Source organism: Wyeomyia smithii, chromosome 3 (genome assembly GCF_029784165.1).
Source record: "Wyeomyia smithii strain HCP4-BCI-WySm-NY-G18 chromosome 3, ASM2978416v1, whole genome shotgun sequence".
Taxonomy (NCBI): Eukaryota; Metazoa; Arthropoda; class Insecta; order Diptera; family Culicidae; genus Wyeomyia; species Wyeomyia smithii.
Window position 1 is genome coordinate 72,548,454 of NC_073696.1, and position 14,898 is coordinate 72,563,351.

Below are 14,898 nucleotides of genomic sequence, written 5' to 3' on the forward strand. Positions count from 1 at the left end.
TATAAAGTTATTCATCTCAACAGCTTGGTGCACCTATATTCATCTTTTTTCTCTCATTTGTCCAGTTTACCGTCAAATTTCTACAAATTTTTCAAAGTAAATCTATTTGCTTCTCGATTTTCTCAAGTGGCTGAAGTTTTACGTTACAAATATCATAAAATTTGACGATAAATTGATCAAAAAGGCGTGATGAGATGAATATAGGTACTAAGATGAATATAGGAGCGGTTACCCTATAAGACCTTTCATTGTGATAACGTAAGTATTATTGGATCTAGTTTTTGAGGAAATAGAGTTAATTCGAGTCCTCAAATAGGAAATAGAGTGTTGTTATCATAAACAAGTTCTCTATTAGACACATTAGGCGTCGTACACAAATTACATAACGCATGAGGGGGGGAAGGAGAGTTGAGTCTGCGTTACTTATTGTTACTTGAATAATTATTTATCAATCCAAAGAACATGGCAGAATTAAACACTGTGCATTCATATTCACTAGTTTTGGTTTGATTAATCCAACAAACCATTGAATTTTATTCTGCTTTGTCGGTGTTTGATACTTTGCGAAGAATGCAACTACATTAAATTTAGCTAAAAGCATCCGAGCAACGAGTTTATGACGACGATATAGGTCTTTATTTGTTTATTCGAAAGACTCGTCAGAAAATGCAGCTGACGTCTCACGAAAGAGGTATAACAGGTGACATTAAGAGGATTTAGCGTAAAGATTGTAGCCTCATCTGTAACGCTTGAATCACAATGAATACTAGGTATAAAATAAATACGTTTCAAAAATTTGTTAGATTTTTCCGGAAAATATCAATAGTATTTTAGGGTTGTCCATGTAAGTGTTTATTTCCGGCAATGCGTCTTATCGGAATGGTCAATCTTGCATGCGCTACGTTGGGGGCGCGCGTAACCTAGGCAACGGTTTCACAACAGCTAATTTAGTGTAGTTAACTTGTGTTTAGGTTCACTGGTCTTGAATCCCGAAATGAAATTTAAAATTTATCAAACTAAGGAACCGAAGTCAAAGGAGCCCATTTTTGCTCTCGGATGGTGTAACAACGAGGAAATTTACAGCTGCAACGATGATCATCAACTGTACAGATGGACCACCGTCAATAGGGAATTTATTCAGGTTGCGAAACTGCCGGACGATTTCAGTCCAACCGATCTGCACTGGCTGCAGCCGAAGGGAACTGCTGTGGGTAGTTCCGGAGGTGCCAGTTCTAAGGGAAGCGACACGCTACTGATTTGTAGTGCTGATGGCAGGTTTATAATTCTGAATAAAAGCGCAAGAGTAGAGCGAAATGTTGCGGCACACAATGCGACTATCGTCTCTGGTCGTTGGAGCCCAGATGGAGCAGGATTATTGACAGCCGGCGAAGACGGAACTATCAAGATTTGGTCTCGTTCGGGAATGCTACGTTCCACGATCGTACAGAACGAGGGACAGATTCGATGCGCTAGATGGGCACCAACTGCGGCAGCAATCGCATATTGCCAGGGACCCTTTGTAGCCGTGAAACCACTCGCGGCAAATAGTAAACTGACGAAGTGGAGAGCTCATGATGGACTGGTTATGTGTATCGCGTGGTCTAATAACACTGACTTGATTGCGTCTGGCGGAGAAGATTGTCGGTATAAAATATGGGATGTTAACGGTGCCAACATCTACACGAGCGTTAGTGACGATTATGCGATTACGTCACTTGATTTCAGTCCTGATGGAGAACTATTAGCAGCAGGGGGATTCAACATGCTAAAGCTTTGTCACTATTCAGGGGTAATTGTGCTAATTACCTATATTCATAATAAAAAAAATAACTTGATGTTTTCCATTTTCTAGTGGGCCCATAGTATCAACAGGTTCAACCAAGAAACAGTCGGATCTCTGTTCAATATTGTATGGTCTTCAGATGGAACGCAAATAACGGCCGGTACTAGCACCGGAATTTTGTTATTTGGTCATATAATCGAGCGTGAACTACGAAATAGAAACCTGAAGGCACTAACAAGCGGTAGAAAAACTATAACGCTTAACGACATTATCACCAGAACGCACGATACTCTTGATTTCGCCGATCGGATAATTAAATGGGAACTTGGCTATGGTCATCTCGTTGTTGCAACTGCTCATCAGGTTCATATTTTCAACGAGAATTATTTCAACACACCGATCATTATTGATGGCAGAGCTGATATCAAAATTATCATCTTGGGAAAAAAGTAATGTTGTTACTGGTTTGTTACTGCATAAAATACTTGATACAAATTTTTTTTTACAGAAATTTTCTCCTGGTAGATAATAGTTCAATCTGGATTTACACCTATACAGGACGCTTGCACCTGAACCCGCGGTTTCCCGCGTCACAATCCCAGATTCCTCATTTGAGCATTCGCTGCATTTCATTGGGCTTGGATACGCTCGCAATACGAGACTACTCGGACCAAACAGTAATTCATGTATTTGATCTCCTACCTGGGGCCACTAGACAAGAAGAGCCTTACACAATCCAAAACAAATCCCCACTGGTAGAGTTAGCAGTCTGTCGCTTTGGTAATCCGGATGATCAGTACTTAGTGTTCATAGATGTGAACCGCGATCTATTCATAACCTGTGTTAGAAATGGTCCAGAGTATACAATCCATAAAATCGGAACTCAAGTTTGTACAGTTATGTGGTCCAGTGACACTAATGTTCTCGTGGGACTACATGATTCGTGCTACAGTGTTTGGTACTGTCCGGGTGAAGCCTGTACGGATCCCACTCTGATTGCTTTAACATCGTTTACGTTCGATACCACCGAGTTTGGTAAAAATATCACGCTGGAGAACTTCGAAGGGGCCAACGTAACTCTACGTAGTTCTGGGGCAATATTTACGATTTCAGTGAAGATGTATTGCGTAATTTTACACAAGCTTTTCGCCGACAATGCATGGGAACGTGCTCTTAAACTTTGTCGTCTAGTTCAGAATCAAGTTCTTTGGGCTACGTTAGCGGCGATGGCATCGAAACGAAATCAGCTGGAAATTAGCAAAGAAGCGTTCTCGGCGGCCTTACAAGTAGATAAGGTTAGCTACTTAAGCTACATAAAAGATCTCGCCCCAACTAGTCCAGAACAGATGGCCGAGAACTCGATCATGAATGGGCGTATTCAGGAAGCGGAAATTATTTTACTGCACAATAAGAAAATTCATGAGGCAATATTATTCTGCCTGAGAATGCATCGCTGGAGTCGTGCGTTAGACATTGCGCAGAAAAATGACACCGACTTGAAGCTGGTGCTGAAGGAGAGGAAAAATTATTTATTGGCGCTGGGTCGGGAAGAGCACGATCCTAATTTTTTGAGCTTGCAATAGATCTAATTTAATGTCTACTATTCGCAACTTGAGTCGAGAAAAGAAGTAGGTTAGTAAATCTAGTGTAATGAATGTATAGGTAAAATATACAGCTCACAGTAAATATACAGCAGGAATCAATGCCAAAATGCCAAAAAAAAAATTGGACCTTCGCTATGGATTATTTGAAACGTAGATGTAGTCAACATTTGGAATCTTTGAACAGTGAACGGCAAGAACCTATTTTTACATTTCAATGAAGATTATGTTTCCATAACGTATTTTTTAGATGTTTAATTTTAAACTGGCATACTAAAATAAATCCACCATTGACAGTTTTTGAATGGTGTAGATTTGAGAGGAACAAAGATCCAACTCACTTAATTTGTGTTCGACGCTTTGGGGTAAAATGTGCATTTATTAGTTTTTAATTTTTGACGAAGAACTATGTCTCTAAGAACACCCAAAATAAACATCGGAAGTGAGCCTGGCTGCCAGGTCATCAGCGGCGTTTTGATAATTTTTATTTAAATGCACATATGTAATCAAACATCTCTCAGTTTTGATTTTGATGAATCTCCCGGTGGTGCATTTAGTCAACCTTTTAGTGGGAGTGTAACTTGTCCTGGCTTTGGCTCTCCAACTCCATCTGCTTTGAAAAAGCCACATTTGGTGGTGGAGCTACATTCAGTAATTCATCCGCATTCGGTGGTGCATCAACCTTTGGCGATGCGCCAACTTTCGGAAGTCCATCAGTCTTTACCAGTGAGCCGGTTTTTGGTACCAGTGCTCATTGAAGATAGATTGATTATTTTCACATCCAAAAAGTAAAGTATCACACTTAATCAAAAAAAAGTCGTTCGGTATTTTTTTTACAATAATCCATCGGTAAAGTGTAATATTACCAGTATTCCTGCCGAATTGCAAAGCAAATTTTTCATACATTTTGCCCACGACACATTTACAACGGTTAGTGCTGCCATCTGATAACTTAAATTCGCAAAAAAACTATGGTTATTAGCAAAACCGATTTATCGTGTATAATCTGCCAGATGAGAACGAAAACTAGATGGCAGCACCATATGGGGATATTGAAAATTAGATGACCGCACCGTGCCAAGATATTGAAAATCTGATGGAAGGACCATACAAGGATAACGAAAAAAAGTGCATCACCTTTCGCCACCTGGCCGTCATTATCATATTACCAGTATACAAATTAGTTCGACTTTTGTTCACGCGCAGCGACAATCTTGTCCGCTGTATACTGCAAGAGTCAGGTATCTTGTACTAGTCATCTTTGCGAATTGTGAATGGGTGGCCATTTTTCCAATACGTGCAACCGTGCAAGACGCGAATATTTTCTACTGGTGCTGCTGATTTGTTTTAATTGTTATTGTGTATAAACACAGGATATTTATAATATGGAAAGTGTTTATGGTGAATTACCGAAACAGGATGTACGAGTCGTTAACATTTTTATTTCGGTAAATTTTACTGGCTGCTCAGTTGGTGGTTCTACAAACTGGTCGGAAATTTTCGGAAATACCGAAGATTTCACCGAACGTTCAGCTGTTGAGATTCCGGTAAAATTTTCCCGAATTCAGTGTTTTATTTTAAGTGTGTAAGCCCATGGTGCTGCATTTTGATTCGGAACTCGACCTTTTTTTTAATGTTAAAGCCATTAGAAATGTTTACCAAACCTACTCAAAATGTTGTTCAAGAATATATTTATGCATTTTTAGTAGCATACACACTTTTAATCGTTTGCTTGTTAGTCTGTTCTCTGTGATATAACCACATATATCTATGTACAAGATGTATAATAACAACAATTTTTAAGGTTTTTTTTGGTGTCAATTACACACCGTGCTCTGAGAGTTAGATTTTGATTAGGTTTTCTATCAGAGTGTAGAGATTACTAAACGCACTCCTGCAGCAATGCAAGAGAAATGTCAAAATATAATCCGGCCTGCGATTGTTTACATCACGTACGTATCGAAAAGCTTCTGTTCCTTTTTTAATCCTAAAAATCATTGAATTCGTTATTGTAGTTTATTGGTGTATTCCGTTTACCTATTATTGCGCTAAAGTTTCCAGTAGGCAGGTATTGCAATATTTTATCCTTAAAATTTTAGAGTATATTCTAAGTTTGCCCTCTGAACAATCAATGCTATAATTAGAATTCGAATCAACGCATTCCCCGATTCGTCTGTTAATAATAGAATTGTGATTTAAATAACAGGAACATTTTTGCAGTTTAGATACGTTTTTGCTCATGGTGATAATGAAATCATACTGGGTGCTCCTGATCGGAGCCCTACTAAATCTCACGGTAGCAGCGACAACGCACAAACACAATCATCATACCGCTAGTGCAGGTGCGAAGGAACGTCTGGAAGATGGAAGTTATATTCCACGGGATGCCTACCACATGGATGGAGAAGAACATCGTTCCGAATTCGATCATGAAGCTATTTTGGGCAGTGTCAAAGAAGCAGAGGAATTTGATAGACTTTCGCCGGAGGAATCGAAAAGTCGATTGGCGAAGCTCGTAGTTAAGATGGATCTAAATGCGGACGGGTTCGTCGATCGACATGAGCTAAAAGCCTGGATTCTGCGGTCATTCAAAAGTTTATTAGATGAAGAAGCTGCCGATCGGTTTGAGGATGTGGATTTGAACTCAGACGATGTTGTTACATGGCAGGAGTATTATACCGAAACCTATGGCATGGATGCTGATGACGAAGAATCCATTAAAGACCCCATAATGGATGCTAATAAAGAGGAGGAAAAGAAGCTAATTGCTGACGACAAGGAAATGTTCGAAGCGGCAGACAGCAACAAGGACGACAAGTTGGACCCGACTGAATTTGTACAATTTATGTCACCCGAAGAATTTCCACAAATGTTCGCCGTTGTCCTGAAGCAAACTCTGCGCAACAAAGACGTCAACAATGATGGAAAAATTGACTTTCAAGAGTTTATCGCTGAGCAATCGCGTGGACATGATAAGGAGTGGTTGATTACAGAGAAGGATCGGTTTGATAATGATTACGATAAAGATGGTGACGGTTATCTTAATGGGAACGAAATTTTGTCTTGGATTTTACCAAGTAATGAGTAAGTTGTTTATGAGAATTATATTTTTGTGGAGGCGTTTTTAACTTATTGTTTTTGCAGGGAAGTTGCAGAGGACGAAGTAGCACATTTATTCGTATCGAGTGACGAGGACCATGATGATCGGCTTTCATATCAAGAAATCATTGATAAATATGATATCTTCGTTGGCAGCGAGGCTACTGATTATGGCGATCATTTGCAAAATATTCATCATTTCGACGATGAATTATAAACCAAAATATCTTCTTGAATTCTGCTTATAGTCACATATTTTAAGTTAAACTAACGTTGCCATTTAAGTGGGAACACAGACCTGTAGAAAACCAGCACAAATTATTTCATTCACCAGTTTTAGACATCAAATAAGTTATTTTATAGTTTACATGACCTCTCTCTCATATTTCCTTAATATCGCATTTATAGCCATAATCATTGAATGTAAATTAACTCAAACTTGTGTAAGACGAATGAAACAAAAGTAAACAATTATGCCCCGCATGTAGCATAAATAACACGTATTGGAAAATTTAAAATAAATTTTTGATAAACGGATATTGACGGGTTGTACAATTTAAATGTGAAACTTTTTGGTGACAGCGTTTTCCTGATGATTTAAGAGGTTTCCCACGAAAGTTTAGGCAGCTTCCTTCGGGACGTTCTTACTGTCTGATTTAATGGTATATCATTTCTCTACCTCATGTTCATTGTAATAAAAAAAACTACCGCTTTCGGCAGATCCTGAGTCACTGCTTCTAGAAAATCAATAGATCAGTGGGTTGCAACGGCAGTTGGCCGCCGGCATTCTCGATTGTGTGTCCTAGTTACGTTGTTTGAATTTTAAAAATGAAAATTGAAATATCGTTCGTGAAACCTAATGCGCAAAACGCATTAAAAGCTTGAATAGACATTTTTACTATTTTTTTCGTTGTAATTTTAAAAGTTTTGAAAAATGTCTCATGTAGTTTGATGATTTTTTACAGCGTAATCCAATTTTTAAATGGGATAAAACTACTGTTGTACTTTGAATACGTGCGTCTAAGGACTGTCATCAATCTAATACTCAAAATCCAGAACAATTAATAAATACGGCTGTTGGATATTATTTGAGTACGAGCGATATATGAAATGTAATGCACGATTATTGATTAAGTATTTTTTCAATGATTTTCGTGATAAAAATGTCTAAAAATTTCGAATTTGAAACAAAAAGAAAACTGCATCCTTGAGAACGAACAGTTATAAAATATTTTGAAAATAAAACAATATTCCTACGTTTGTTTTTGGTTTGAGACATTGCAGTACGATTTAATTGTAACCTAACTGGTGCAAAAAAATTGAATAAATCGTAAGAGTAGGCTTACCTACAAAGTTCGCCATGATTTTCACACATTTATCACGTGTATTTTAGGTTTATGCTTCACAGCATAGCTTTTTGGAGGAATATGTAACTTACCACCTCAATGGTGTTAACTTACTGTTGTGCAATCCATTATTTGCAGCTACTACCCCCTGCGCTTGTGTAGGGCTGATGGTGATCAGCGGTGCCAACCTCTCGGTAAAACGAGCATAATTGCGCTCTAACTCTTTTTGGTAATCCTTTTGATCGGACAAGATGAGATTACGATTTTTCTTCAAAGCATCGGAGCACCTGTAAGAAAAATTCTGTGACAAATATTCTATCTACTTTGTAACAGTACCCTACTTTTTAGAGAAGTCCTTGAAACAAAGCCGAAGCTTGTTTTGATGTTTCGTAGGAATAGTCGTACTGTCCGCAATGCCCGACAGGAACACTAGTGCCATTTCCATCGGTCCCTGGTTGACCGTAGTTCCAATGCATCCTTGCAGTACCATTTGTAAAATTTTTGGATCCGCTGGTTCCTGATTAGTAGCAGCAGCCAGTTCGGCTGTCTTTTTCTGGATATCCTCAATAGCCACTTCGATTGGCTCGAGAACTATTTGCTCGCGACTGACCACTTGAATTCGAGTCTTTACGTATGGGAAGTGATTTGCCGTAGTCAGAATTGTTTTTCTTTTGCACTGCTCATGTAATTCACCGTGCGCTTTGCCGGACTTGGTGAAGGGTGTTGCAAAAATGAAGCGTTCTAAAAATATTTGAGTATTAATATAATGCTGGATGAGCAAACGAAATGTAACTTACTGATATTAAAATTCCTCTCGAAATATGTCTCGCGATATCTTAATTCATATGTTTCAAAGTACGGTTCGACATAGGTTATTTGAATGTATGCTTTCTCCGGATCGAGCGTTTTGATGTCGACCGTATTTGAATCTTTAATAATCTGCACCACATCCGGTCCAAAGCGATCAGCATAGAAGTTCTGCAATCGGCTGAATATTTCCGGTAACTTCGTTAGCGTCGGTTCTTTATAGATGAACTCCTGCTGATCAAGGTCTCCAAACTTCGCACCATAGAAGCCAACTCTGAAGTATGTTCCGAAAACACGTTTACCATGCAATTGTGCAATTCGGTTGAACGCTTCCTGAAGTTTCCCATGAACCTGTGCTAGTTTACGAAAATCCCTATTAGCTTCACATATTGGAATCAACACCTTGTAAACGTCATTCATAGCTTCGTACATGCCCGCAATCTGGAAGGAGTTTGAGGCCTCCTCGAGAAGAGCTTTTAACCCTCCTTCAGTGAACCGATTTCCTAGGCAAATTCCATCTTCACCAGGACTAAGCACATCATCGGAGACAGCAGATTCCATGAGCGCATTCGGGGAGATATGTTTGAACGACACTGCTCCAACCGGAAGATGAGTTTGCGACTCCAACATGCTGAGATATTCAGCAACCAACGACGCACTGTGTACATAACACATCGCTGCTTCGGTGTGATTTGCTCTTTCCATGTGCTTTTTGGCCATATTCTCTAACCAGGTCAAACGAAGATCTGGTGAATTCTGATAACCCTTTGCAATGCGATTCATCAAATCCAGCAGCATTTCTGGGTCTTCTTGATACTCTTTCATTTTTACTGTATCCGATAAAATCATGTGTAAATTGAACAATAAATCCTGCACCTGCTCCGGGAAGGAGGTGTCTTGCAAATCGGTATCCGATTCAGCGTATACAAGAATTGTTTTCAACGCACGTCGAAGTGATTGTTCGCTGAATGAGGAACTGGTTCCTACTAGCGAGCTGAGTGACATAGTGACTTGCATTTTGACTCTGGCGAAATTCTACAAAGAAAAATATAAACAAAAATCAAGCCCGAAACGAAAGAAATGAAAATCAAACTCACATTTCCAATCTCAAAATTTTGCCTCATCAGTAAATATAAGGAAGCCGCTGCCTGCGATCGTACCGTCGGCAGCTGAGAACCACAATGTTTCAGCAACAGCAGGCACAAATCTGCACAGCTGTCCGTTTCTTCGTCGAACAACAAATTGTGATATTTGAAAATAAGTGATCGTTGTGACGCGAACAGATTCTGCAACGCCAGTGTACTCTGATTTCGAGATAACGCGTGAAGCAACACTTTTAGAACTGTTCCCAACAAATTATGATGCAGTTCAGAGGTTGACGCTACCTGCACGATCATTTCCAGCGTGTCCAAAATGGTGAGACAGACTTCGGTTGCTAGTGAGCCCTCTATGTAATACGTAATCTCTAGTTCTGCTTCGTTCTTGATATTGCTATCATAAAATTGCGTTCGAATTTGGTCCTTCTTCCATCGAAATTTTTCCGTTGAATATCGATCTTTTCGACGGTTTATGAGATCGTTTCGAGCAGACCCTGTTCCGCGGATGCACTCTTCTAGTTTTTCCTTCATATCCGGAGTCTTTCGGAAACTAGACGTATTCCGCTTTGATGTTGGTTTCTTGCGGCCGCGGTACTCGAAGTTGGGAATGCAAATATTCAGCACCTGTAGCATCTGATGAACTCGGTGCGGACTCAATCCGAGTGTGTATTTGTAAAGAGTACTCTGCTCAAGATTTTTCACCACCCAGAGGAAGCACGAAAGTAGATGACGCGTGTTTTCGCTGCTCAATGGAGTTTTATTTTTGGGTGTATCTTGTACATAACAATAGTTTCGAATACCGGAAATGGCATAGGCGACCTCCGGATTAATTGTGGTAGTCGTAATAGTTGTGGTTGGGCCTTGGTAGTCATCCAACAAACCGATTGTATTCAATCGATCATGAGACTCGGCAGCCGGTGTGTGCAGTTGTGGAATGGTATCCATTACTATACCCAGTAAAGGAATGTACAGAGCAGCCACACGAGCGCGAGCTTCAACTTCATTATAGCGCGGGTCCAAATCATGAGAAGTTAATAAATTTCTTAGACAGCGGATTGCTTTACCGTGCAGTTGTGTATTTGAGATATCAAGTACGGAGGCTAATTCTTGAAGAACTAGTCCGACCAGAAAATGTTGCTGTCGGAATTCGGCGCTAAGTTCAGCATAGAGAGCTTTATCGATTCCTGCCATTGCACTAACGTATGAATTTTGACTGTTATTTGAAGTAACACTGGGAGTAGGGCTACACGGAGCCGAGAGAGCAGTGTATGGTGTTCCAAAAGGTAAATTCAACGCTACAAAATGTTCGTGACTGCACACTATGCGCAGAAAGTCTAGCTTATAGAGCATCATATCAGGAGTTGAACTTTTGGTCATTATCACTTTGTAGTAAGTTTTTATCAATCCATATACAAAACCACGGTCCATAATGCTCAACAAGTCGAACACAAAGAACGCCAAACTGGAATTAATCGATTGCGCTAGTTTCGGGTCACTACTGTTATATCCTACTACTTTCGTAGTGACCAAATGAACCAAGGTGGAAATATCATCGGTGTATTGATGTGGAAAGCGATTTTTCCGCGGTGAGTTCAACGAATTGGTCAGTTCCAAATGCTCGATCATGCTCTTGATTATCAATTCGAACAGCATCCATGAGTTAGTCATTGATAGCTCCGCGGCCGAGCTGCTGGCAACGACCCAGTTCAGTGCGATTTCTTCGTGTAACAATCTTATCAAACCATCCTTCGGTCCGCTGGCACTAGGGGACATTTCGGTACGCATACTGGCTGCACGATCTATCAACTTGCCGCTCATTGAGCTGGTCATCTCCGAACCTCGAATCGGACAATTCTGCTGAAGATCTGGATTGCTTGTCGATCGTGTCATTTCTTCTGCGTTTCCACCCTGCCCATGACGATTGTATGACGACAACTTGCACTTCGGGTCCAACGGGTGCGGAATTTTACATTGAAATTGAATGTAAGTGCTCAATATATTCTGCCGTCCGTAACGATCGTCGGGCTGTAGAAACTAGAAAAATGGTACATGTTAACATATTTTGTATGTGATGTATCTTAATTTGAAATTAAAAAAAATACTCACGAAAATCTTATCCGAAATTTGGCAGATAGTTTCAAACACCGTCTGTCCCAAGGAGAGTGCCTCGCCTCCGATACGATAGGTAGTAACCAAGAGTTCGATAAGCTTATCCAGGATCACCTGCAAGTTCTTCACCAGCTTTTCCTGATCAGCACTCTGCAGTTCTTGTAGTGTGCGCTTAAACTCTCGCTCCATGTTGCCTTCGCCTATGCGGGGTGGAACCTTTCTCAGGTCTAAACATTCACATAGGTAGATAAACTTATCCAGGAAGTCGTCCAGAGCGTGCACCGATGTGACAGCGTCAATCGTTACCGAGAACACAGGTCGGTGATTGTCCAGCCATTTGGTTCCTGGTAACTGAACATCCGGTGGAATGAACGAGTAATTATCCGGTGGTTCCTCTACCATAACAGGTAAATTAAATTCTCCCACATTCAGATGACCATCTTTTAGAATCGGCAACCATGTGTAACCTACCGGAGTTTCAATTGACGCTTGTACCTCCTGCGGCTTTTTCTGACATGATACGTGGAAAAGAGTAAAAAGAATGTGATGGTTTTGCTTGAGGTTTGCAGGAAGTGCAATTTTGATTTCGTCGTAGAAGGTTGGTTGTTTGTTGTGGTAGTTGACAGCAGTGAATGCCTCTGCAGTATACTCCGGACAAGAACTGCGTCCAAAAATAGCTGGAAGGGCATCATTTTGGCGTTCCCCCGACATGAGCTGAACTCGAACAGCGATGTTTCGAGCAGATCCTGCACGAGTGGAGAAGTTTAATTCCTTTGGCGAGACAAACAGGAGATTGCGGTAGCTGTAATGAGGATTTAGAATGGTAGTAGACGGGAATTCTAAAATCTCTTTGGTGGGTCGCGTGTGATCGTTGGGATATGGATCTATTTTAGCCAACTCTGGTGAAAGAGCGCATTTGAGGTCCTCTGGGATTGGAGAAATTTCAATTTTAATCGAACCAGGAATACATTTGTGCTTTTTCATTAGCGCACCAGGACGTTTCAGCTCTGGTAGGAACTTATAAAGCTCTTCATCTTTCATTTTGTCTGGCTCTTGTTTAAAAAAACTTGAAACAGTTATAGAAATTGGTCGGAACGTCTCAATGCTGTTGGCAAAATCATCCGGTGACCAGGATCGACGTTTTTCCATCTTCCTTTCGAGAGAACCTCTTCGCGTTAACGTCCCCATATCGGTGGCACGTTTACGAAACTGGTCAAAACTACTCGAGGATGATTTGCGATCCAAGCTATTGGAACTAGACGCAGAAGTCATGCTTTCTCGATCTCTATCCCCTTCTAAATTATCGCCGTTGAAAATATTGGTCAAATAAATTCCAGTCCACGCGAATGGCATACGATATTTACCAAGCCGTTCACAAAAGTCGGATGCATTGGATTTCGCTTTATCTCGATATTTGTCTTTGTCGTCTTTCAAATAAGGTTCCACGGAATCTTTAATATCTCCCTGGAGCACTTTTTCCAACCGAATTACCAAATAAAGTTCATTGCTAGGATTGGTTATATCGAATATCGCTTCTCTTGCCTGAGTACTGATATCTGCGTAAGGAACATGCGACACCAGCATTCTTCTCAAGGATTCCGAATTCATATCAAAGTAGAAATTTTCCGATATTTTTTTCCTCTCCTTTGCGTCATAAATCGCCATTGACGCGAAAATTGGCTCGACTTCGAGTTCCAATTTTAACTGCAAGCATTTGACATGGATTCTGTTGCCAAGATGTTCCGTTGGCATTTCTGCTGGGAGACGCTTCTCTACTACATCATCAGGATCAGCTTCAGGGTACAAACTGAACAAGGCTTGCTGTCGTTCTTCCAATCTTCGACACTCGTTGCTTTGATCAATCACTTCCGGTGCCGATCGCTCTAACAGACCTGGAATCAATGGATCATTTACTGAGCTACGCAGATCAAACGAAGCCCACGACCCTCTCGGAGTCAGTGTATCGGTACAGGTAGAAACCGAGGATAGACTCGCTATCGACTGCCTACTGCTTGGAGTGCAGCTCTCGCTTGCATACAATGTCGTCGATGTAACAGATTCTTCTAACGAAGCACATCCAAAGTAGTCTCGATCAATTTCAAATTCCTGCTGGAAAGCACTTGGACTCAGAGCTCCTTTATCAACAACACGCTCCCTATTAGAACAATTGCAAGAGCTTGAGTAGTGTCGTTGGGAGAACTCGACCATTTTCCAGGGACGCGTATAGCAATCCACACATTGCTGGACATGCAGTGGCAGCTCTGCCATATCCTCTTTTGGAACTACATGTTCAACGGTTCTTATTTTCCTCGGAAATATCCGAACCTGTACGTCATTGACCGGAAAATCCAAAATGGATCGCAACGGATCCCGCAACAATAAGCTAGAATGCTGTGTCAGGAAATCCTCGTAGTCAATCGGTTCCACCAGTTCGCATAAAGAAATTGACGATGAATACACAGAACTGCTATCACTTTTGGACAGCAATTGATAATTTGCAACATTTTTTCGAATGTCGGATGAGTTATGCCTATAATGATCAGAAGAAAATCAAATTAATTACACCCTTCAACAAAATCATTCAACTATGACAGATATGCAAAAAACGCACATAGATATAAAAAGAAAAATTGGGGCGGAGACCTAGAGAATACTATTTGATTTTGTACTTTTCTCGTAACAAAATCAGCTACTTACTTGGTAAGTTTCGACGCAAAAGCACGCTGAGCGGATGCCATCGTGGTGGTTCTTGACCTCTGAACCAATTTTGCGACGCTTTTACAGGTTTTACCCTAATATTTTATACAATTTGTTGACACACAAAAACTGAAAACTTTTTCTTACGCGGACGCCATTGAAATTTTCTCACGCGAAAGGCGAAACAAGGAGAAATGTCATAAACGAGCAAAAATATTTTGATACATATCGACAGATTTCGAAACTTCGCGGAGTTTCGTTAAGTTTCTAGCCGAAAACTGTCGTTTATACGCTTTTCAATTTTACTTTAAATTTGGTAAGATCTATTCAATTTGCCACGCAAATGTTATAAATAAAGG

At 40.4% G+C, this 14,898-nt stretch overlaps 3 protein-coding genes across 13 annotated transcripts; 2 read left to right on the forward strand and 1 right to left on the reverse strand.

Moving 5' to 3' along the window:
- Positions 1–481: 481 nt before the first annotated feature.
- On the forward strand, positions 482–3,685 carry LOC129729502 (intraflagellar transport protein 80 homolog). 4 transcript variants are annotated; one of them, XM_055688114.1, is made up of 4 exons: positions 482–1,789; positions 1,853–2,232; positions 2,292–3,415; positions 3,477–3,685. In XM_055688114.1, the coding sequence occupies exons 1-3, from the start codon at positions 995–997 to the stop codon at positions 3,364–3,366; spliced, it is 2,250 nt and encodes a 749-aa protein (XP_055544089.1). In that variant the 5' UTR covers positions 482–994; the 3' UTR covers positions 3,367–3,415; positions 3,477–3,685. The 4 variants fall into 4 exon arrangements, with proteins under 4 accessions (XP_055544089.1, XP_055544087.1, XP_055544086.1 ...); XM_055688112.1 differs by having other exon boundaries at positions 482–844; positions 972–1,789; positions 2,292–3,685; XM_055688111.1 differs by having other exon boundaries at positions 482–770; positions 835–1,789; positions 2,292–3,685.
- A 1,582-nt stretch (positions 3,686–5,267) lies between these two features.
- LOC129728125 (reticulocalbin-2) lies at positions 5,268–7,022 on the forward strand. Of its 8 annotated transcripts, none has more exons than XM_055686533.1 (4): positions 5,295–5,336; positions 5,400–5,452; positions 5,605–6,468; positions 6,529–7,022. In XM_055686533.1, the coding sequence occupies exons 1-4, from the start codon at positions 5,298–5,300 to the stop codon at positions 6,698–6,700; spliced, it is 1,128 nt and encodes a 375-aa protein (XP_055542508.1). In that variant the 5' UTR covers positions 5,295–5,297; the 3' UTR covers positions 6,701–7,022. The 8 variants fall into 8 exon arrangements, with proteins under 8 accessions (XP_055542509.1, XP_055542508.1, XP_055542514.1 ...); XM_055686537.1 differs by having other exon boundaries at positions 5,320–5,336; positions 5,591–6,468; XM_055686541.1 differs by having other exon boundaries at positions 5,326–5,336; positions 5,400–5,448; positions 5,610–6,468.
- A 521-nt stretch (positions 7,023–7,543) lies between these two features.
- On the reverse strand, positions 7,544–14,715 carry LOC129728124 (dedicator of cytokinesis protein 7). Its single transcript, XM_055686532.1, has 6 exons — positions 14,540–14,715; positions 11,840–14,372; positions 9,734–11,767; positions 8,627–9,671; positions 8,171–8,570; positions 7,544–8,116 (listed from the first exon to the last, which is right to left on the reverse strand). The coding sequence occupies exons 1-6, from the start codon at positions 14,578–14,580 to the stop codon at positions 7,918–7,920; spliced, it is 6,252 nt and encodes a 2,083-aa protein (XP_055542507.1). The 5' UTR covers positions 14,581–14,715; the 3' UTR covers positions 7,544–7,917.
- Positions 14,716–14,898: the final 183 nt, after the last annotated feature.

Bases quoted from the DNA above. Each gene is read 5' to 3' on its own strand.
- LOC129729502 (XM_055688110.1), top strand. From the start codon at position 995: ATGAAATTTAAAATTTATCAAACTAAGGAACCGAAGTCAAAGGAGCCC. The intron at 1,790-1,852 runs GTAATTGTGCTA...TCCATTTTCTAG, and splicing joins AGCTTTGTCACTATTCAGGG to TGGGCCCATAGTATCAACAG. The intron at 2,233-2,291 runs GTAATGTTGTTA...TTTTTTTTACAG, and splicing joins ATTATCATCTTGGGAAAAAA to AAATTTTCTCCTGGTAGATA.
- LOC129728125 (XM_055686533.1), top strand. From the start codon at position 5,298: ATGTCAAAATATAATCCGGCCTGCGATTGTTTACATCAC. The intron at 5,453-5,604 runs GTATTGCAATAT...ACATTTTTGCAG, and splicing joins CTAAAGTTTCCAGTAGGCAG to TTTAGATACGTTTTTGCTCA. The intron at 6,469-6,528 runs GTAAGTTGTTTA...TTGTTTTTGCAG, and splicing joins TGGATTTTACCAAGTAATGA to GGAAGTTGCAGAGGACGAAG.
- LOC129728124 (XM_055686532.1), bottom strand. From the start codon at position 14,580: ATGGCATCCGCTCAGCGTGCTTTTGCGTCGAAACTTACCAA. The intron at 14,373-14,539 runs GTAAGTAGCTGA...TGATCATTATAG, and splicing joins TTTGCGTCGAAACTTACCAA to GCATAACTCATCCGACATTC. The intron at 8,571-8,626 runs GTAAGTTACATT...AAATATTTTTAG, and splicing joins CGAGAGGAATTTTAATATCA to AACGCTTCATTTTTGCAACA.